Source organism: Megascapheus bottae, chromosome 6, assembly GCF_031878675.1.
Source record: "Megascapheus bottae isolate mThoBot1 chromosome 6, mThoBot2.hap1, whole genome shotgun sequence".
In the NCBI taxonomy this organism is placed as follows: Eukaryota; Metazoa; Chordata; class Mammalia; order Rodentia; family Geomyidae; genus Megascapheus; species Megascapheus bottae.
In genome coordinates, this window is record NC_143514.1 from 81,230,573 (window position 1) to 81,253,052 (window position 22,480).

The 22,480-nt window shown below is 56.8% G+C and overlaps 1 protein-coding gene across 1 annotated transcript in view; it reads left to right on the forward strand.

The window, feature by feature from the left end:
- The window catches only part of Chd5 (chromodomain helicase DNA binding protein 5), a 52,695-nt gene that overhangs the window by 24,456 nt on the left and 5,759 nt on the right, over positions 1 to 22,480 (forward strand). Inside the window, exons 9-33 of the mRNA XM_090335964.1 lie at positions 106 to 327; positions 2,113 to 2,316; positions 2,487 to 2,698; positions 6,242 to 6,373; positions 6,567 to 6,678; positions 7,705 to 7,896; positions 7,984 to 8,184; positions 10,552 to 10,689; positions 10,779 to 10,900; positions 11,489 to 11,662; positions 11,916 to 12,057; positions 13,286 to 13,417; positions 14,323 to 14,440; positions 15,244 to 15,368; positions 16,458 to 16,689; positions 16,855 to 16,965; positions 17,166 to 17,338; positions 17,774 to 17,948; positions 18,172 to 18,264; positions 18,427 to 18,515; positions 18,647 to 18,780; positions 19,072 to 19,216; positions 19,455 to 19,614; positions 20,078 to 20,157; positions 20,333 to 20,465. Of these exons, the coding sequence (XP_090192090.1) occupies positions 106 to 327; positions 2,113 to 2,316; positions 2,487 to 2,698; positions 6,242 to 6,373; positions 6,567 to 6,678; positions 7,705 to 7,896; positions 7,984 to 8,184; positions 10,552 to 10,689; positions 10,779 to 10,900; positions 11,489 to 11,662; positions 11,916 to 12,057; positions 13,286 to 13,417; positions 14,323 to 14,440; positions 15,244 to 15,368; positions 16,458 to 16,689; positions 16,855 to 16,965; positions 17,166 to 17,338; positions 17,774 to 17,948; positions 18,172 to 18,264; positions 18,427 to 18,515; positions 18,647 to 18,780; positions 19,072 to 19,216; positions 19,455 to 19,614; positions 20,078 to 20,157; positions 20,333 to 20,465 (3,751 nt within the window). The remainder of the gene's footprint in view (positions 1 to 105; positions 328 to 2,112; positions 2,317 to 2,486; positions 2,699 to 6,241; positions 6,374 to 6,566; positions 6,679 to 7,704; positions 7,897 to 7,983; positions 8,185 to 10,551; positions 10,690 to 10,778; positions 10,901 to 11,488; positions 11,663 to 11,915; positions 12,058 to 13,285; positions 13,418 to 14,322; positions 14,441 to 15,243; positions 15,369 to 16,457; positions 16,690 to 16,854; positions 16,966 to 17,165; positions 17,339 to 17,773; positions 17,949 to 18,171; positions 18,265 to 18,426; positions 18,516 to 18,646; positions 18,781 to 19,071; positions 19,217 to 19,454; positions 19,615 to 20,077; positions 20,158 to 20,332; positions 20,466 to 22,480) is intronic.

Below are 22,480 nucleotides of genomic sequence, written 5' to 3' on the forward strand. Positions count from 1 at the left end.
TGTGGAACCCCTGGGCTGGGCGGTGCTTCTTCACCTGGAGGCAGGCGCCCTGGGAAGTGGGAGGGGACTCCTCCTTGATGCCTCCATCCTGACGTCCCATTGCAGGAGAAGGAGGGGATCCAGTGGGAGCCAAAGGATGAAGACGATGAAGAGGAGGAGGGAGGCTGTGAGGAGGAGGAAGATGACCACATGGAGTTCTGCCGTGTCTGCAAGGATGGCGGCGAGCTGCTCTGCTGCGACGCCTGCCCCTCCTCCTACCACCTGCACTGCCTCAACCCGCCCCTGCCAGAGATCCCAAATGGTGAATGGCTCTGCCCGCGCTGTACTGTGAGTGTTACGCCCGCCTGCCCCATCCCACCCTGCCCAAGCTCCGCCTCGGGAACAAATGCCCCGCCCCTTGCCTGTCAGAAGGGGCCAATCAAAGCCTCTGGCGCACCTGCTGGCACAGGCCACGCCCACTCCCCGCCCACCAAAAGAAATCTGCTCCCTTGGCTCAAGGCCCCGCCCACTTCACTCAGTTCTGCTCGCTTCTAAATTAATACCCACAGATGAGTTCTTCGAGTATTTACTCTGCACCAAGGGCCTCCCTTGCATTCTTTTGGTTCACTTGCCAAACTTTTGTTCATTCCTATTTTCATTAAAAGTAATTTTTTTAGGGGGAGCGCTACAGGTTACCTACCAGTGAGCTACATCTTCAGTCCTGTTATTCCCCTTGTCAGAGGAGAAAATTGAGGTTTAGGAAAGTGAGGTGCTGCCTAGAACCACATAGCTGCAGAACCGTCTACTTGGGGCCACCTTGCACCTGGCTCCTGTCCCAAGGCTCAGTAGTGAGCGGTTAGGAGCCTGCCCCCTTAGAACCTCTGCTTCCCTGGGGAGAGAGGAGTGCCCTCCCGACAGTCCCACTCCTGGGCCCCAGTCCTTGCAGGCATGTGGAGGGCCTGTGCTCTGAGTGGATGTTCCTCATCCCCTCACCCCACTGCTAGATCCCCCACTCCCCAGGTTCTGGGCTGTGGAGAAGCTAGCTCTCTGTCACCCACATACAGCTGGACTTGTGCCTTGAGGTGCATGCTGTTGGGGTCTGGCCCTTTTCACAGGCGCAGCCTTCTTAATCCTTCTAGGAAGCCTCCTGATATGGGAACAAAACCTCTTGGGACCTTCCTGGTCAGTGGAAGAGACGTTTTCTGCCTCTCCCTCCTCTGCCTGTGGGTCTTTGCTCTCACTCTGCTGGAGCAGGATTGGCTCTGGGGTTTGAGGGGGCACTACACGTCCAGAGAGATTTCAATAGCCCTCAGGGGTACAGGATGGGTGGCCCAAAATAGGTGCAGGCAGCTCGAACACAGGCGCAGGCACCCAGCAGGCAGTGGCAGAGCAGGAACGTGTCCTCCCTGCCCCCCCCCAGAGCTCACTTCCTCAACCTGTCCTCTGCCCCAGTCCAGCCAGGACTTGCAAGTCCCTGCCAGGGCTGCTCTGAGCCACCTCAGGGTAGCATGTACAGTACACGAGTGCCAGCTAGCAGGTCTCTGGAGTCCAGCATTCATTGGGGCCCTGGGTATGTTCTGGGCAGAGGGAAACCTGTCCTCCTGCCTGGCCAGCTTGGATGTCCTGGGCCTGGGAGTAGCTCTACCAGGTAGGGATGGGGAGGTGGGTGGGGATGCAGTGCCATGCAGGGGCGTATACCCCACGGGTGTTTGTGGGTCAGAATATGATAGTACATGTTCTCAGAGGGCTCCAAGCAGCAAATGGGACAGTGCGGGGACCGCAGACAGGGGCACGTCCAATCTCGGGTCTGCTCTCCATTCTGCTGTCCTTTCCAAATGGGCCTTGTTTTCTCCATTTGTCCCATGCATGTGGCAGCCTCACCCCTGCCCCTCCCTCCAGTGGCTCAGGTTTGACAGGAGTTGATAAAGCTGATATCCATGTACAAGGCCCGTGTGCACACAAGCCCCCTGTTGCCTGCCCCCTGCATGCATCGCATGTATGCCAGGGAGTTGGGGCCATGGGTCACTGTGGTGGGGTTCTGACTCGGGAGCCTGTGTCCTCCTGTCATAGCAGTTTCAGGATGGGGTCCTGTGGCTAAGCCCTGAACTTGGGGGGACCCTCCTTCCTTCACAGTGCCCCCCACTGAAGGGCAAAGTCCAGCGGATCCTCCATTGGCGGTGGACAGAGCCCCCAGCTCCCTTCCTGGGGCTTCCAGGACCAGATGTGGAGTCAGAGATGCCCCCACCCAAACCCCTGGAGGGTATCCCAGAGAGAGAGTTCTTTGTCAAGTGGGCTGGACTCTCCTACTGGCACTGCTCCTGGGTGAAGGAGCTACAGGTGAGGCAGTCCCGTGCCTCAGGACCTCCCCGGGTAATGGGAAGGACGAGGCTGGGAGTTCTGGAGAGGGGGAGGCTTGTCTTGCCTGGGGGAGGGCTGGGGTGAAGGGGGGTGGGTGGCACAAGGTGCCCTCTGCCTCCTCTCTTAACACCTGTGCCCACCACGAGCAGCTGGAGCTCTACCACACGGTGATGTATCGCAACTACCAAAGAAAGAACGACATGGACGAGCCACCGCCCTTTGACTATGGCTCTGGCGATGAGGACGGCAAGAGCGAGAAGAGGAAGAGCAAGGACCCGCGGTATGCCAAGATGGAGGAGCGTTTCTACCGCTACGGCATCAAGCCGGAGTGGATGATGATCCACCGCATCCTGAACCACAGGTGAGCAGGGCAGCGCCCCGCCAGCCGCCCTCCTCTGTGCCGGGGCCACCGTGCAGAGCTCTGTGGGTATGACAGGACACCCCACCTGGTGATCTGTCTGTGCAGCCAGGCGGGCGTCATTCAGCATGTCCACCCTTGTGGTGGGAAGACAACCCCCATGGGCCCTGATTACTGGCTGGCGAACCCTGACCAGAGCAGGACCTCCAGTGAGGGGGACCCTGGCTGCCAAGCTCCTTCCAGCTTCCCGCCTGCCGGCTGGCTGTAAAACAGTTCTGAGAACCATCCTGGGTCTGAGAAGTGAGGGTGTACGCATTTTGCCCACGTGGATCGCAGCAGCCAACATTAGTGTGTCCTGTCCCCAAAGCAAATTAAAGAGTAAGCCCAGGGGCCGGGAGTGTGGCCTAGTGGTAGAGTACTCACCTAGCATGCACAAAGCCCTGGGTTCGATTCCCCAAATAACATACACAGAAAAAGCCGGAAGTGGTGTCATGGCTCAAGTGGCAGAGTGCTAGCCTTGAGCAAAAAGTGTCCAAGGACAGTGCCCAGGCCCTAAATTCAAGCCCCAGGACTGGCAAAACCAAACCAAACCAAACCCAAACAACCCCCCCCCCCAAAAAAAAAAAAGCCCAGCAAGGTTAAGTCATGGCATGGTCACACAGCTGAAGGGTCAGGTTTGAGATTCGAACCCAACACTTTCCAGCAGCATCCACCAAGGCTGGGTATGTTTCTAGGAAGAAGGAAGCCAGCTCAGACACAGGGGTCTGGATATGGCTCTGCTGGTGGGGTGAGGAACATGACCATACTGCAGGTTCTCTGAGTGCCAGGATGGAGCACACAGTGTCAGAACCAACTTTCCCTCCCTCCCTCCTTCCCTCCCTCCTTTCTTTCATCTCCCCTTCCCCCCTGTTGGCTTCAGGGCTTGAACTCAAGGCCTGAGCACTGTCCCTGAGCTTTTTACTTAAGGCTAGATCTCTACCACTCGAGCCACAGCTCTACTTTTTGCTTTTTGGTTGGGTGTTTAATTGGAGATGAATCTCACAGACTTTCCAGCCTGAGATGGCTTTGAATCCGGGTCCTGAGCTCTCAGCCTCCTGAGTGACTGGGTTTATAGATGTGAGCCACCAGCACCCAGCCAGAGCGCACTTTATTAGCCGCTGTTCTGGCTTCCTGGTGCTCCTGTGACAAACATGAGAGCAGCCCCAGATGACTTTGGTGATTAGAGACTGGAGGAGGAGGCAAGGGGCTGGAGGCTGGCTGGCTTAAGAGGAGCTGGCGTGGTAGAGAGTGGGAGCTCTGGCTGGCTTGGAGGTTTAGATGCTTGGGCCTTGGCACATGAAGTGTTTGCTGCGTGGTAGCAGTTTGGGGCTCTGAACTCCCCACCTTAGCCACGTCTTCAGGGCTCTGCCTTCCAGGGGCTGACGTGGGTGACTTCCTCACTCTGGGCGGAGCAGAGGTGAAGGTGTACCAGGCGCTCAGATTCCTGCCCCCGAGGCCTCCCCCTTGGCTGAGGACGGTGGCGATGGGTGCCATGCCTGTTTTTCTCCTGTGAAATGGGCCTTGGTGAAGCTGAAGGGGTTTGCCAGGAGCTTGCTGGGGTGGCCTCAGTGACAAGAGACTAGAATAGGACGGTGGCTGTGTTGTTCGTGAATGCATTTTTTTCCTTTTCCTGCAGGAACCTGAGCCCCACTTTGAATTTATCCCTCACTTTTTTAAATCTTTATTTAATTGTACGCTAAAAGCATAAATAGCGGTTTTTCTCTGTGTCTACAGAGTGGAACAGGTGACTCTTCCTGGGATTTATTCCCTGGTGTCTGCATAATGACCAATTATTTATCGGAAAAAAAAAAAGCCATTGGTTTCCATGGTAATGGGGAATCGGCTTTGCTCTCCAGGCCAGCTGCAGCCATTGCTCCCCCATCTTCCTGCCCACCACGGCCATTCTGGGGCCCCACAGCTCTCTGGCAGCATTGAACACCCCTGGTTTGGTGGTCTGATGCACTCATTTGGGTGAGAGGCACTGACAGAATGGATCTGGACAGTGCTGGACATGGTCACTGTGCCCCCTGAATCCTTGTGTGCTTTTCAGGGCAGCCCCCCTACCCGTGGACATTGCTGAGAGTCCTCCTGCAGTTTTGGATTAGAAAATGAAGACCTCAGGGGAGAGAGGTTCAGAAGTCCAGTAGCCAGATGCTATGTCAGCGGAGGCTGGAAAGGACAAAGGGTGCTGCCCTCAGCCCTCTGTTAGCTCGGTCTCTCCGTGCCCTTCTCGTTGTGGCTCTGCCAGTTCCCACTGACTGACCCTCACCAGTCCCTACAAGTTGTGTGGCCTCAGAGCACTTTCTGCACCCATCTTGGTTCTGTACTTGGGGTATCTTCCTCTTGTGTTCCCTGCTTGTCCCCAGTTCTGGTAATGTGGCTTAAACACAGGGCCTGTCCCTTAGCTGTGTGTGTGTGTGTGTGTGTGTGTGTGTGTGTGTGTGTGTGTGTGGCCACAGCTCTACTTCCAGCCTTTTGGTAATTAATTGGTTTTTTTGTGAGTCATGGGGCTTGAACTCTGGACCTGAGCACTGTCCCTGAGCTCTGTAGCTCAAGGCTACTGCCCTACTCCAGAGCCACAGCTCCACTTTTGTTGGGAGCCAGAGTGGAATCAAACTGTACCTTGACTTGCATCAGACGATGGCTTTATTGTCTTATTGCTTTCTGGCCCTATTCTATGTAAATGACCTGAGAATTACCATATGAATGTAACACCTGGAGGTTCCCTGGGTGAGGAGGAGGGAAGAGGGGGGAGTGGAAAATAAACGCGGCAGTCTCGGCAGTCTTTGCCTGGACTGCGGACATCCCGGACCCGGTGTGTCTGTCTCTCTTCTATTTCTTGCTAGTCCTTGCCCCCGATTTCAGGAACCCCAATCTGCGAACCCTGGTTTGCTGCCGGTTGGCCCCGGCACACTTTCCCTTTTCAAGTGGTTAATTGAAGATGAGTTTCAGGGTCTTTAGTGCTCGGCTAGCTTTGAACTGTGATCCTCAGATCTCTACCTCCTGAGTAGCTAGGATTTACAGGGGGGAGCCACTGTGCCTGGCTGGACATAAGATTCTTATGGACTTATGGATTCTTTTTTTTTTTTGGCCAGTCCTGGGCTTGAGCTCAGGGCCTGAGCACTGTCCTTGGACTTTCTCAAGGCTAGAGTTCTACCACTTGAGCCTCAGCACCACTTCTGGCTTTTTTTCTATGTATGTGGTACCGAGGAATGGAACCTAGGTCTTCGTGCATGCTAGGCAAGCTCTCTTCCACTAGGCCAAAATCCCAGCCCCTGGACTTATGGATTCTTATGCCCAGGCTGGCTTTGAACCATAGTCCTCAGATCTCAGGTTCCTGAGTCGCTAGGATGACAGATGTGAGCCATTGGCGTGCAGCCTGGTTTCCTCTTGATATGGAGCCACTGTCCTCAGGCCTGCATCCCGGGAGCCCGGCCTCACACCCACGCCGTGGCTGCTGGCTCCAGTGGCCAGCACCTTCCTGACTCTGTGTGCTCTGTGTTGCAGCTTCGACAAGAAGGGGGAGGTCCACTACCTCATCAAGTGGAAGGACCTGTCCTACGACCAGTGCACCTGGGAGATGGACGACATCGATATCCCCTATTACGACAACCTGAAGCAGGCCTACTGGGGTCACAGGTAGGCCTGGGTCCAGGTCCAGCTGCTGGGCATGGTCTTGGACAGGGGTGGGTAGCCCTCCTGGTCGGAGTTTTACTTCCCCCCTCCCCCGCCAGAAGACCGAGGCTCAAGCTTGGTATTTGATGATTGTCCTCATGGGCACCAAGCCTCCAGCCCCCAGCTTTGCTCACTTGAATGTGATGCTCTCCCCCAGGGAGCTGATGCTGGGAGAGGATGCCAGGCTGCCCAAGCGGCTGCTCAAGAAGAGCAAGAAGTTGAAGGATGAGAAACAGGAGAAGCCGCCTCCAGACACACCCATTGTGGATGTGAGTGGAGGGGAGGGGGGGAGTGCTCTGCCCAGTGTGCCAGGCCCTAGCCATTGTGCTTAGATTGTGCTCACCCCTGTTGATGGGCCGTGGAGAGGGGGCCCGCTGGCAGTACAGCTGCCATGCAGTCACACACCAGTTTTATCTGGTGACACCCTGGAAGGTCTGCTATCTGCCAGTGCCTGGTCCTGACTTGGCACCAAGAGGACAGGGTTAAACAGCTGTGGGCCCTGATCCAGTGTTGGAGGTTTATGCCTGTAATCCTGGCAACTCAGGAGGCTGAGATCTGAGGATGGCAGTTTGAAGCCAGCCAGAGCAGGAGAGTCCATAAGACTTTATCTCCAGTTAACCACTAAAAGGCTGGAAGTGGATCTGTGGCTTCAGTAGCAGAGCACTAGCTCTGAGTGAAAAAGTTCAAGGACAGTACCCAGGCCCTGAGTTCAAGTCCCTCTCTTCCTCCCTCCCTCCATCTCTCCCCCACCTCTCTCCATGGGCCTTTTTTCAAGAAGTGAACCTTTTCCCAAGGGCTCATGGTGGGAATAGGAAACGTGGGTAGTCACTGGCAAGGCAGAAAGTCCATGGGTCCAGTCCTTATGGGACATGGCCCAGAGATGCAGGCCACATGAAAGACACATGGTAAGTGGAGGCTGCATGGTGGGCAGGTGTTGAGAGCACCCTGGACACGGCCAGCCTGTTCTTCATCCAATAGTATTGACTGGATGTTCCCATCAGGCGTTGCCTGGACCAGGAGGGATTAGACCAATGTGGTCGCCACAACCTGGCCTCGAGGCAACGAATTCAACCTTTCTCCTTGATAGGAGAAGCAGAGGGCTGTGGGGTGGGATATTGTGGGCATGCCTACTCCAGGCTGCAGCGAGGCAGGGCTCCCTGGAGAATAGATAGCTAGTCTAGACACGGGGAGGAGTTAGGAAGGTGGAAGGGAGAGAGAAGGGTGTGCAAGGGACTTGGGTGTGCAAAGCGGTGGCCAGTGGCCCAGGATTCAGGGTGCGTCTGGATCTCCCACAGCCCACGGTGAAGTTCGACAAGCAGCCCTGGTACATGGACTCCACCGGCGGCACACTGCACCCATACCAGCTGGAGGGCCTCAACTGGCTGCGCTTCTCCTGGGCCCAGGGCACAGACACCATCCTGGCGGACGAGATGGGTCTGGGCAAGACAGTGCAGACCATCGTGTTCCTGTACTCCTTGTACAAGGAGGTGGGCAGGGGGCGTGGCACGGAGGGTGGGGAGGGGACAGGGGTCCCTCCGGGCCGGCGGCCTCACTGCCTCAGACTCTCTGTGCAGGGCCACTCCAAGGGGCCATACCTGGTCAGCGCGCCCCTGTCCACCATCATCAACTGGGAACGCGAGTTTGAGATGTGGGCGCCTGAGTTCTACGTGGTCACCTACACGGGGGACAAGGAGAGCCGCTCGGTGATCCGTGAGAACGAGTTCTCCTTCGAGGACAACGCCATCCGCAGTGGCAAGAAGGTGTTCCGCATGAAGGTGAGCGCTCCCACCCGCTGTCCCCGTGGGGCAGCCGCCGGGCCCAGCAGTGCCTGGCGCCCCACTCCCAGCCCCACTGAAGGGAGGTTGCAGGCTGGCAATGAGCCCCCAGGAAGGCTGCCACCTGTCAGCTTCCCATGGCAAAGCTTTGCTCCTCAGACCTGTATCCTCAGCTGGAGGGCAGCGTGCGTGCGTGCATATGTGCGTGCACGTGGGGGTGGGAGGGAGGGAGGGAGAGGTCTCATTCCCTCTAAAGGTGGCAGTGGAAGACCAACCCTGCTGCCTCTTACAGTTTCTGGAGCTGCAGGCTCTGCCAGCACCTGTGCTCTCCACTTGGGCCCTGCTCCCCCCCCTCCCTCTCCCCCTCCCTCCCTCCCTCCCTCCCCTCCTCTCCCCCCCCCTCTCATGGGACTTGAACTCCTGAGTAGTCAGGATTATAGGCATGCCACCGCCCCTGGCTCCATCTCTTAACTTTCTTGTAAAGACACTGCTCACAATGAATGCGCTGAGAGCCATCAATCTCATCCTAACTATGTCTGCAGAGATCCTGGGTTCAAAATTGCTTCCAGGTGGCATGGCTCAACCCCATATGCCAGCTGTAGAACTTGTATCACGTCACGGAGCCTCTTTGTGCTTCAGGCTTCTCAGCAAAGTAGAGCTCACAGAGGGAGAGGGTCCAGGAGAAGGAGCAGGAGTTGGTGACACTGGGCAGGGGCTGTCACACTTCTTCATGTCAAGAATTTCCAGAGGGCTTAGGCACAGGCAGGCCTGCCGCCCAGACTGCACTGGAGAAGGATGGGGCACAGGCCCTTAGCTAATACTAGTGCCTGTGTTTACTGTGCTGGGCTGGAGATGGCTTCCGGGCCTCCAGAGTATATCATCTTGGCTTTGCCTCTGGTCCTGGAGTGGTTGTGGCGGCCACAAAGTGCCCAAAATGGTCTGCTGGGGCCAGACATGATGGCACATGCCTGTGATCTCAGCTCTGTGGGAGGCTGAGGAAGGAGGATCTCAGTCTGAGGTTAGCTCCGGGCAAAAAGTGGGACCCTGTGTGAAAAATAACAAAAGCAAAGCTGTGTACCAGTGGCTCATGCCTATAATTCTAACTACTCAGGAGGCTCAGATCTGAGGATCGTGGTTTGAAGCCAGCCCAGGCAGGAGACTGTGAGACTATCTTCAATAAACTCATAAAAGCTAGAAGTGGTACTGTGGCTCAAGTGGTAGAGTAAAAAGAGCAAAAAGAGGCCTAGAGGCAGTGCCCAGGCCCAGAGTTTAAGCTCCAGGACTGGCAAAAAAAATGTTATTGAGGTGATGTATGTATGTACAGAGGGATTACCGTGTCATAAGTCAGGTAATGAGTACATTTCTTTTTGGAAAATGTCACTCCTTTCACATTTTTTTTTTTTGATGGGTCATGGGGCTTGAACTCAGTCTGGGTGCTGGCTCTGAGCTCTTCATCTCAAGGCTTCCGCCCTACCCTTGAGCTCCACTTCCCATTTTCTAGAGGTTAATTGGCTATAAGAGACTCAAGTCCTTGTGTACCGGGGCTGGAGTAGCTAGGATTATAGGCATGAGCCACCATGCCCGGCTTTTAATTTTTTTGTGTGTGTGCATGTGTATTATGGCTTGAACTCAGGGACTTACACGTGCTCAGCTTGCTTGCTCATGGCTGGTGCCCTACCACTTGAGCCATGCCTCCAGGTTGGGTATTTTGCTAGTTAAGTGGAGATGGAACCTCTTGGGCATTGTTTTCTGCCTTGAGCCATGGCGGGAGTCTTCAAGTGCTTTGACTGCTTTAGTTATTGTTTGGACAGGGCCTTGAGCTTTTTTGCCAGGGCTTGCTTGGACCATCATTCTCCTACTTTGTGCCTTATACATAGGTAGAATAACAGATGTTAACCCCCATGCCTGACTTTTTGTTAGGATTTCACTGAATTGCCCGGCCTAGCCTTGAATCATGACCCTTTTGATCTACCCGGAGTAGCTGGGATTATAGGAGTTTGCCATTGAGCCTTGCCATCCCTCCTCCTTCTTTTTCTTTCTTTCCTGGTGGAACTTGAACTCTGGTCCTGAGAACTGTCCCTGAGCTGTTCAGCTCAAGGCTACCGCCCTCTGCTGGGCCTGGGTGCTGACCCAGAGCTCTTCAGCTCAAGGCTACCATTCTACTCCTTGAGCCACAGTGATACTTGTGGTTTTCTGATGGTAAATTGGGGATAAGAGTCTCACGGACTTTTGTGCCTGGGCTGGCTTTGAACCGTGAGTAGCTTGGATTTACAGGTGTGAGCCATCACGCCCGGCTGACTGTCCCTTCTTGTTTACTGTCTGTGGTCCACTCGGCCCCTCCTCCCAAATGCGGATCTTTTCTTCCAGAAAGAGGTGCAGATCAAGTTTCACGTCCTCCTCACCTCCTATGAGCTCATCACCATCGACCAGGCCATCCTGGGCTCCATTGAGTGGGCCTGCCTGGTGGTGGACGAGGCCCACCGACTCAAGAATAACCAATCTAAAGTAGGTGCCACTGGCCACAGGGCTCAGGCCCGTCCGGGGTGGGGTGGGGTGCTCCCCGTGCCTTCACAGGTCCCCTTTCTTCCCCCAAGTTCTTCAGGGTCTTGAACAGCTACAAGATCGATTACAAGCTGCTCCTCACGGGGACTCCGCTTCAGAACAACCTGGAGGAACTCTTCCACCTCCTCAATTTCCTGACTCCAGAGAGGTTCAAGTATGTCTCCTGGGTCTGGCAGGACGGAGCAGGGGCTGGGGCCTGGCGGTGACATGGCTGTGAGTGTGGTCCAAATCTCGGCTGCTGCTAGTGCCTCAGTTTCTCCTTTTGTCTGCTCCCTCATCCCCCTCCCTGCATACACCTGGCTCAGTTCTTTCCCTTCAGAGACCCAGGTGAATCACATGAGGGACTGATAAGAGACCCCTCATTTTCACTTACCTTCATGTTTCGCTCAGAGTTGGGGGGCATCCAGACTGAAGACAATTGATTTTAGCATCAGGTTGTAGACTTGAGGGCAGGATGTGGCTCAGCTGCTCTTGAACATCCATCACCCTCAGTTTCCTGGTCTGAAATGTGGGTCGTGGAAGGATGGTTTGAGGGCAGCGAGGACTGTAAAGGACAGGATGCTGCAGCCTTCAATAGAGGTCGGATGGAGGGCAGTGCCCGGGTTCCCTGGCTACTAGATGCTGGCCTCTGCTGGCTGGACCTCCCCCAACCCTATTCCTGATGACCTCTGCAGAGGGTTGTGTCCTGCTCAGGCCCAGGCCCACCACTGCTGCCAGCTCTGATCCAAGCTCTTTCTTGTAGTAACCTGGAGGGCTTCTTGGAGGAGTTTGCAGACATCTCTAAGGAAGACCAGATCAAGAAGCTGCATGACCTGCTGGGGCCCCACATGCTGCGGCGGCTCAAAGCCGACGTGTTCAAGAACATGCCCGCCAAGACCGAGCTGATTGTCCGTGTGGAGCTGAGCCAGATGCAGAAGTGAGTGGAGTGCGCAGTGCCCCGGAGCAGCAGGGCCTCTCCAGGGCTTGTCTGCTAACTCTCCTCCCTCCTGATCACTTCCGGGGCGGGGCATCTTGGGGCCCCCTTTCCGTGTCCTTCCCTTGGACCTCAGATCATAATGACCCAAGTGCAGGGTTTGCCTGTGGCTCCCGGCTCTGTTTGGAGTGCTGAGGGCAGAGCCCCCTCAGGGCACCCGGTACAGCCCACTGCCCCCTTGTCTCCCGTGCCGCAGGAAGTACTACAAGTTCATCCTCACTCGGAACTTCGAGGCGCTGAACTCCAAGGGGGGCGGGAACCAGGTGTCGCTGCTCAATATCATGATGGACCTCAAGAAGTGCTGCAACCACCCCTATCTGTTCCCCGTGGCTGCCGTGGTAGGTCCCCGTGGCTGCTGTCGAGGACCCCCCCCGACTCCCTGCAGGGGCCGGGTCCTTGGGGCCATGGTGGCAGGCTCCCCTGGCTGTGGTGGTGCATTCCTCATGGCCACCGTGGCATAGTTTCTGTGGCCATTGTGGCAGGTGTTTTGTGGTCTCTGTGGTAGGTTCTCTGTCTTCTGTGGTCTCTGTGGTAGGCTCCCATAGCTATGGTGGTGCATTCCTTGTGTCCACTGAGTGGGCTTTCATGTGGCCTCTGTGGAGGGGGTCCACAGCCAGGTGGCTAGACCCTCACATGAGGGGAGAAGGGTCTCCATCCTTCCAGAGGTTTCCTCGTCCCCCTGGGCCCTGCCTGGCCAGGTCCTCTCCTCCTTCTGGATCTTCACTGTGATTCATAAAGGTATGGGGAAATTGAATCACCCCAAGGCTCTTCTCCCCGGCCCAGACATGGGACCCCGAGGTAGGGTTTGAGGGCTGGCGTGGCCACATGTGCTTCCTGAGCGAGTTTGTCACCTGCTCTTGAGTGTAGGATGAGGCTGAGGGGAGGTGCTGCACCTCAGGGCTGTGAGCCAGGAAGGAGGAGCTGAGGCCTGTGAGCTGCACGCAGCATATCCAGTTTAAGCGGGCGGCAGGAGCGGCTTTCTTGGGCGGGCTATGGTGGGGGTCAGTGAGGGATCTTGTGCAATGTCCCACAGAGAGCGTGGCATCATCTGTCACCACCTGTCTTGTCCACTCCTCCCCCAGTTCTGCCACTGGGGTGGCTGCACTGATGACCTGTCCTCAGGCAGCCCTAGGCCCTTTCGTGACCTGAGTGGCAGAGGCATTGTCTGTGGCGTGGCTCCCAGCTGGGGACAGAGGGTTGGTCTGGCTTGGGTCAGTCTCCATGACCGCAGTGGCCAGGCTAATTCCTGTTGGGAAGGCCATTTGCTGGCATCTCAGGCCCTGCATGCAAGCCAGGGAGCAAGACCAAGCAGGGCAGGCTGGCATGGGTACTGCTGGAAATGCAGGCCTGGAAATGCAGGGCGGGCTGGCATGGGTACTGCTGGAAAAGCAGGCCTGGACCCAGAGCGAGAGCCTGGTGTCGGTGCCTCCCCTCCATGCCCCGATCCTGTTCAGCAGGACAGGCAGGCGGAAGGCCCTGGTCTGGCCCTTGTCCCTGCACACAAACTCCTTGGGGTAGCGTCAGAAAAGGGAGCCCACTGAGGCCCTGCTCCTGCTGCATCCACAGGAGGCCCCCGTCCTGCCCAACGGCTCCTATGATGGCAGCTCGCTGGTCAAGTCTTCAGGGAAGCTCATGCTTCTGCAGAAGATGCTCAAGAAGCTGCGGGACGAAGGGCACCGGGTGCTGATCTTCTCCCAGGTGAGCCACCGGGCCTAGCTCACTCCCTATCCACACCCTGTCCTGGCAGCCAGGGTATGGCCTGACCTGAGTCCGCCCTGCGGTTCCCTCATGGGTTGTGGGTTGTGTGGTGGGGGCAGGCCCCGGACCCTCACATGACTCATTCAAGTTCAAGCCAAGGGCCCAGGTCAAGGAGCTCAGGGCCCACACGCTATAGACCTGCTCCTCCTGACCTCTGTGTCCAACCTGGTGTAATAGCTCCTCTCCCCTGCACTGCCTCACACCCCTGCAGCCTGGCCTCTGGTCTTGGGGTTGGTCTGAGAGGGTCTCATAGGGGGAACCCTCTGCTTGATCCTGAGGTTCCACTCCTGGCTGGCTACTTGGTCATGGCAGAGCATGTTTGCTCATGTTTTTTCCCGCCTCCATGTGCACCTGTCGTGTGTCAGGCTGGAGACTACAGAGGTGGCGGGGGGGGGGTCTAGTCCCCTCCCTCAGTTCACAGGGGAGGCAGGAGCTCACATTGTCATAGAGATGGATCTGCAGGGTCTTGGGCTGGAAATACTCTCGTGAGGGTTGGATTGAGCCAGGTCCAAGCCCCAGAGTCTGACATTCAGCTCCTCTGTGCACAAAGTCAAGTGAAACCAGCTGCTGAACCCTGCAGCCTTTGACAGTGACCTAGTTGGGCAGTGGGCTGGGGGCCCTGGCTGGACAGTGTCTCACCAGGGTCCTGTGGAGGCAGTGTGGCTTTTACATGGCAAGATGGCAGCAGGGGGGGGCTGCATTCTTCCCCACTCCTGCCTCAGGCTGTGTTTCCCCCAACTTGGTGAGTTGGTCTCTTCTCCCCTCCTTCTCCACAGTAGGGTCCTGGCCCTGGCTTGCAAGGCTTCTGATGCCAAAGCAGCCTTTCAACAATTTGTCCCCTTCAGATGACCAAGATGTTGGATCTTCTGGAAGACTTCCTGGAGTACGAGGGCTACAAGTACGAGCGCATTGATGGCGGCATCACGGGGGGCCTGCGGCAGGAGGCCATCGACAGATTCAACGGTACCCGGCCCACCAAGGCCGCCCCCACCCCAGGGCTGCTCACCGACAGTGCTAGGAAGCAGCCCGGTCCAAGGCTCACCACAGTGGCCCCTGAGGGGTTTTGTTTTTGTATTTTATCAGTCTTAGGGCTTGAACGCAGAGCTGTCGCTCTACGGCTTGAGCTATAGGTCTACTTTTGGCTTTTTGGTGGAGATGAGGCTCAGTTGACTTTTATGCCTGGGCTGGCTTTGAACCATGATTCTTAGATCTCCGTCTCATGAGTAGCTAGGATTATAGGCCACTTAGTTTATGGGACACTTGGGGCTTTCCAGCTTTGCTGGGGTTCTGCCTGTTCTGAGGAGTTAGGAATGGGCAAGGAGAAAGGCAGATGGTGCATGGGGTGTGGTGTGGTTACCAGGCCACTGTATTGGTTGCTGTTTGCAAAGTTGCCAACATGCAAGGCCCTATTATAAAAGCAAACTAAGAGCACGAGGGTGTGGCTTAAATGTGGTAGAAGGCTAGCTAGCTCAGGCCCAGCAAGCTTGAAGAAAGGAAGGAAAAGTGGGGCAGTCATATAGTAGGAAATTGGCTTTCTCCCGGTTCTGGCTGTGCTTCCCTGTTTCCTTGGCTCTGAGCCCATCGTGGTCGGGGCACACAGGCCCTGGTGGTTCCCAGATGTGGCTGCCGTCTTCAATGGGGTCCAAAGGCCCTGTCCTTCCTGTTCCTCTGCCAGTGAGGGGTTACCACCCTCCCATCTCCCCTCCACTGGATCCTACCCAGGTGTGCCCGGCTAACCCACCCCTACCTGCTGGTCTCTTTCTCAGCCCCTGGAGCCCAGCAGTTCTGCTTCCTGCTTTCAACCCGCGCAGGTGGCCTGGGCATCAACCTGGCCACGGCGGACACGGTCATCATCTATGACTCGGACTGGAACCCCCACAACGACATCCAGGTCTGCATCCCCTGCTCATTCCCAGCACCCCATTCTGTACCTCTCCTGGCCATGTTCCTCACTCCCTCTCTCTGTGGGTCTCATTCTCCCCTGCTGTAGGGTCACAGTCCCGGGAGTGGCTGTGGGCGGTGAGTGGGGGTGAAAGGCGAAAGTCCCGTCTCTCCAGGTCCCCGCGGCACAGCGGACGAGAGGGCAGGGAAGGATCTGTCTGCCAACCCTGGTTCCCTTTTCTCCTGGGGCCGGGGGCACAGAGGTGGGCAGGATCTATGCAGCAGATACGGAGGAAGGGATGAGGAGCAGAGCAGGGCCCACGGGGGAGAGCAGGCAGGTGGAAGGCCTAGGCACCCGGGGTAGGGATGCAGGCACACACTCAGTGCACACAAACTCATGTTCCTTACACACCAGACACAGTCATTTACACCAGGCAGGGCCACCCTATGTGGGGGTCCCAGTGCACAGTGCCGAGTCTCAGACATGTCTTTGAGAGTGGTTTCCAGGCCTCACTGCCTTTCCAAGGGGCCTCTGTGTCTTACAGTCCCATTGTGGGGACTGACAGCCACCATCCCTGGCTTCACTCATAGCAGCTTGTACGCCACCGCTCTGCCTCTTGTATGCAACCTGCATGCTGACACTCATGGGTTTTTTGTTCTGTTTTATTTGGGTGCCGGTCCTCAGGCTTGAACTCAGGGTCTGAGCATGGTCCCTGAGCTTTTGTCCTCAAGGCTGGTGTGCTACCACTTTGAGCCACAGCTCTACTTTTGGCTTTTGGGTGGTTATAGGAGATGAGTTTTCATGCTAGGGCTGGCTTTGAACCACAATCCTCACATTTCAGCCTCCTGAGTCTCTAGGATGACAGGCATGAGCCACTGGTTCCTGGCATTATAGACATTTTTAGTTTCCTCTGCCCAGATGCATTCTACGCAGGCTGTCCACCCAGCCTGGCTACAAAGCCTCCAGACACGCTGGGGGGGTAGAGGAGTGGGCGGGGTCACTGTGCACAGTCACGTGGCCCCTTGTGGGGTCCCAGACTCAGGTGCCAACCCGGCGTGCTCAGTCAGGGCTTGGATGCTAAGCTGTGGTCTTTCCCAGGCCTTCAGCCGCGCCCACCGCATCGGGCAGAACAAGAAGGTGATGATCTACCGCTTCGTGACGCGGGCCTCGGTGGAGGAGCGCATCACGCAGGTGGCCAAGCGCAAGATGATGCTCACGCACCTGGTGGTGCGGCCGGGCCTGGGCTCCAAGTCGGGCTCCATGACCAAGCAGGAGCTGGACGACATCCTCAAGTTTGGCACGGAGGAGCTGTTCAAGGACGACGTGGAGGGTGGGCCTCCCCTGCTCGGAGTTGGGGGTGGTGGAGGGGGGCTCTGCTGGACACACATGCACCCAGGGCTCTGGTGGCCCCTGCCTGCCCACGGCCCCCAGCCTCCCTGTCCTCTGTCCCCCGCTGCCAACCCTGTGGCTCCTCTGTGCCCCTCCCGCTCTCCAGGCATGATGTCCCAGGGCCAGCGGCCCGTCACACCCATCCCTGATGTCCAGTCCTCCAGGGGGGGAGCTCTGGCTGCCGGTGCCAAGAAGAAGCACGGGAGCACCCCGCCAGGTAGGTCCCAGCCAGACCGGCCGGGCCCAGCCTGCTCGTCCTCTGGCTAGCTGGCCGCCTCTGGGGAGGTGCTTCCACGCTTGTCCTTGGTGCCTCTCTTGTGGTCTCCTGGGGAGGCTGTCTGGGCTGGAGAAGGGACTGGGGGGGTATTGTACCTGGACAGCCTCCGTATCCCCACACCATACCATGCCGCCCTTTAGGTGACAACAAGGATGTGGAGGACAGCAGCGTGATCCACTATGATGATGCGGCCATCTCCAAGCTGCTGGACCGGAACCAGGATGCCACGGAAGACACAGAGCTGCAGAACATGAACGAGTACCTGAGCTCCTTCAAGGTGGCTCAGTACGTGGTTCGGGAGGAGGATGGCGTGGTAAGGACCCCCAGTCCCCCGCTGCCACTGCCAACCCCTCAGCTGTAACCCCACCTCCTGGCCTGGCCAGACCACCCCCTGCTCTGACCACCTGGATGCTGTCCTCCACAGCACGCAGGACACCTGAGGTTTCCCCCAGCACCGGGGGGCTGCGGCGGCCTCCCCACCTCCCCTGCCTTCCCCCACCTCCTTGCACACCCTGGATGCTGCTTGATTTCCTTCTGAAACCCGGAGTCCCTGGGGGGAGGGCTGGGCTCTATTCAGCCCTGTGCCCAGAGCCTGCACAGGGCTGTAGGGTAGATGACTGGGGCAGGGGAAGGGGAAGTCAGCGGGGTTGGGAGGATCTGAGGAGGCTTCCTGGAGGAGGCAGGCTCCTCCTGAGGAGCCTGAGGAAGGGCAGAGTGGTGCCTGCTAGCCCCAGCCCTGGGCCCACAGGAGGAGGTGGAGCGCGAGGTGATCAAGCAGGAGGAGAACGTGGACCCCGACTACTGGGAGAAGCTGCTGCGGCACCACTACGAGCAGCAGCAGGAGGACCTGGCACGCAACCTGGGCAAGGGCAAGCGCGTCCGCAAGCAGGTCAACTACAACGACGCCTCGCAGGAGGACCAGGGTGCGTGGGGCAGGGCTGGGCCTGGGGGGGGAGGGGGACAGAAGCCTCCTGGGAGATGAGTCTAGTGACTTCCCTGCTCTCCTATGGGGACATTGGGTCTTTAAGTGAGCTCACAGGAAGTACCTGGCAGCCACTGTCACACGGTAGGGATGGGGGGCTCTGCCTGGCTGGGGGTGTGCCTGTCTGGGGTTCTGCACTCATAGCCCACCCCATGCCCCTGCAGAGTGGCAGGACGAGCTTTCAGATAACCAGTCCGAGTACTCCATCGGCTCTGAGGATGAGGACGAGGACTTCGAGGAGAGGCCAGAAGGGCAGAGTGAGTATCAGTGCCAGAGGCCCCGGCTGCTGCGGTGCTGGTGGTGCCCTGGGGCACGCTGGTGGAGGCAGGGGGCGGGGCGCTGGTGCTGGTGGGGGGACACTGGTGGAGGGTGAGGGTTGGGGGAGGGTCTCCTAAGGGTTTACGGTGGTGGTTCTCCAGGTGGACGGCGACAATCCAGGAGGCAGCTGAAGAGTGACAGGGACAAGCCCCTACCGCCTCTGCTGGCTCGAGTTGGGGGCAACATTGAGGTGGGACCCCAACCCCCATCTCTCCTGGGGCCCCCTTCCTGCCACCCCTGGGGTATGGAGGAGGGACTGGGAGCTGGCCTAGGGTCACACACATGTGGACGACACAGCACGCGGCCTTCTGCCCCGGCCAGGTACTGGGCTTCAACGCCCGCCAGCGGAAGGCCTTTCTCAACGCCATCATGCGCTGGGGCATGCCGCCCCAGGACGCCTTCAACTCGCAGTGGCTGGTGCGGGACCTCCGTGGGAAGAGCGAGAAGGAGTTTAGGTAGGAGGACGGGGCCCAGGATGCGGCCGCCCCTGCCCCGGCAGGAGAGGGAGGCTCCCCTGCGGATGGCCTCTGGGGATTTGCAGCCTGCTGGTATTGGGTTGGGGTGCTGGGCAGGGCTGGTCTGCCCAAGCCAGCTGCCATTGCCCAAAGCAGCAGAGCAAGTGCTGGGCTGTCCCCTGCCAGGGAGGCCGCCTTCTGTGCCCCGCCCAGAAACAAGCTGTGGGGGGTCCCACTGGGAGGGTCCTTGCCGGCCCCCCACTCCCTGAGCCCCAGTCCCCCCCACCCCAGAGCCTATGTGTCCCTCTTCATGCGGCACCTGTGTGAGCCGGGGGCGGACGGCGCCGAGACCTTTGCGGACGGTGTGCCCCGGGAAGGCCTCTCCAGACAGCACGTGCTCACGCGCATCGGCGTCATGTCACTGGTTAGGAAGAAGGTGGGTGAGTAAGCCTGGACGGGGCCTTCCTGCGGCCCCCAGGGGCCCTGGCACTGCCCCCAGGGCCTGAGCCATGCCGGGGGACTGGCCCGGAGGACAGTGGGTCAGTCACTGGAAGGTGGGAGGTGTTGGGGAGGTGGCATCTGTCCTGGCTTGGGGCAGAGAAACCAAGTGTCCTGCACCTGGGTCCCGGGGCTGAGGTGAGCAGGTGTGCTCTGTTCCCTTCCCACCACCACAGGTGCAGGAGTTCGAGCATGTCAATGGGAAGTACAGCACCCCAGACCTGGTCCCCGAGGGGCCCGAGAGCAAGAAGCTGCCCGGGGAGGTCATCTCAGACCCCAACACGCCGGTGCCCGCCAGCCCTGCCCACCTCCCGCCCGCCCCTCTGGGCCTGCCAGGTCTGGGTCGGGCAAGTGGGTGGCAAGGCCAGAGTAGCGCCGAGTCCTGGCACACACCACAAAAGACAGGCTCCCCCAGGAGGCTGCTGGCTGAGGTCTCTCCTGGGGGTGACAGGCTTGGGGTTAGGTTTCCACAGGTACCACCTCGTTCACGCTTGCAAAGGCCTGGAACGTGGTGGTGGCTGCACTCAGGCTTCCTCTGCCTATATTTCCAGGGAAAGCTCCCAGTCCATTAGCAGCCACTTCCTGCTCTCCCCCAGCCAGGCCGCCCCCCCCGCCTCGCCCCCACACGTTTACTGTGGCAGATGTTTCATGGAGGGGTCCAGCCGGGTGTACCCAGATATCCTGCTCATCTCTCCTGGAGGTGCCCAGCCCCCAGCTCCCTGAGAGCCAGGCCCCCTGTCTCATTATTGGGAACCCCATCGTATGCCTGTGCCCACCTGTCTGGCCCTTAATCTTTCAGACAAAATGGAAGCCCAGCTGGGCTATCTGGATGAGAAGGAGCCAGGGCTGCAGAAGTCAGAGAAGCCCCTGGACCCCCAGGTATGGAGGCTGTGGGAGGCCGGCCCTGTGCTGGAGGTCCAGTTGGGGTCTTCACAGACCTTTGTCCAGTCAGGTAGAATGCAGATCCTCTGACTTCCAGTTTGCACTCTGGGCCTGAGGAAGAGGCTGGCCTTGCGTTCCTGCTGAGTCTCCCACCTACCCTGCCCCTCCTTAGGTCCTGCCTACAGCTCTGGACAGAGCAGAGGTGGAGGACAAGCACGAGAGCTCTGACAGCAAGGACCGAGGTCGAGAGGAGAGGTCAGAGGAGACGGAGAAGGCCCAGCCCTCCCCGGAGCAGCTACTGAAAGGTAAGCTGGCAGGCCTCTGCCTCTGAATCCTGGGGCTGAGCCAGGCAGCGGGTGAGCCACTGTCATCAGGTCTGTCCCTGGCTCAGTGGTCCACCGGGGCTGTGTCTTACCTGAACAGGGGCTCAGGGCTCTACTGGGGAAACTGAATGGTGACTGCTACCCAGAGATTCTGGGTCCTGGGCTATGCTTTAATGACGGATTCTAACTCAAATGCTTGCTTAGGCTGATTTCTATGGATCTTACTTTTGTCTGTATCTATGGCTCACCTTTCTCTAGTGTCCTCTCCCTTCCTCCTTTCTTTCCCTCTCTTGCTCTCTCCTTTCCTCATTCATTTAGAGATGGAGCTTCAGCCTTCTAAGATTATAGAAGGCTGGGATTATAGGAATGCACCCCTAAGTACTACCTTAGGCTTCTTAAAATGTAATATATCACACATCATATATTTGCAGTATATCTCACAAAACAATTCAAAGCCTGTGCAGCTGATTCAGTTGTTTACTTCTAGGACATTGTGTGTGTGTGTGTGTGTGTGTGTGTGTGTGTGTGTGTGTGTGTGTGCGTGTGCGCGCGCGTGCCAGTCCTAAAGCTTGAACTCAGGGCCTGGGCACTGTCCCAGATCTTTTGTGCTCAAGGCTAGTGCTCTTTCATTTTGAGCTACTGCTCCATTTCTGACTTTATTTGAGTAGTTAATTGGAGATAAGGGTCTTATTGAGGCCGGGAGTTTGGCCTAGTGGTTAAAGTGCTTGCCTAGCATGCATGAAGACCCAGGTTCGATTCCTTGGTACCACATACATAGAAAAAAGCCGGAAGTGGTGCTGAGGCTCAAGTGATAGAGCTCTAGCCTCGAGAAAAAGTCCAAGGACAGTGCTCAGGCCCTGAGCTCAAGCCCAGGACTGGCCAAAAAAAAAAAAAAAAGAGTCTTATGGACTATCTTGCCCTTGTCTTGGCTTTGAATCATGATCCTCAGATATCAGCCTTCTGAGTACCTAAGATTATAGATGTGTGCCACCAATACCCAGCCTTTCTTTATGTGTGTGTGTGCTGGTATTGGGCTTGAACTCAGAGTCTGGGCATGGTCCCTGAGCTCTTTTGCTCAAGGCTAGTGTTCTGACCACTTGGGTTACAGCTCCACCTTCCTCTAGAATATTATCATCCAAAAAAGAACTCTAGCTGCGCCCTAAAACAATTCCCGAGGGTCTAGGATTACAGGCATGAGCTACTGGCACCTGGTCTCATGGACTTTTTATAGATACATATTCTTTCTCTGGTATAGGCCTGGCAAATGTTTTCTTCTGTACTTTACTTTTATGTTTCCATGTAATTGTGTTTTAGGTATCTCTTGTAAACAGTGGGTCTGTTTTTAAATCTAATCATGGTGTCTGTCTTTTAGCTAGGAAGTTTAATCTCTTTACGTTTATTAGATGTTGTACGGGAATTTGATCAGTGAGATACAGAGAAGCCAAACTTTACGAGGTCGAATTGGGAGTTTTTATTAAAATGCCAGCATCTGCAAGTGGACTCATGTCCCAGAAACCTTGACTGCAGCTAGCACAAAGCTTATATGCTTTTATGAATCTCTCTTTTTGTACTGCATTTGCCTCTTTTTTTCTCCTTTTCTACCATCTCTTGGAATTGATTGACTAGTCCTTATAACCCCTTCTTTCCAATTCACTTGAAAAGTACATGGTTAATTCTGTAGTCTTAAATTTTTATCCTGCATTTCTCTTGAATGATAGGACTATAGATAGATTTAGCTGTTTGTTTGACTGTTGTTAGACAGCTAATGTTTGGCCCAGCATTTTAGTTTCAACTTGGTTTAATTTCCTTAAAAATTTTTTTTGAGTTGTTGGTCATGAACTTGAACTTAGGGCCTGGCTGCTGTTCTTGAGCTCTTCTGCTCAAGGCTAGTGCTCTACCACTCTGAGAGCCTCAGCTTCCACTTCCAGTTGTTGGGTGGTTAGTTGGAGACAAGAGTTTTATGGACTTCCCTGATTGGCTGGCTTAGAACCACAATT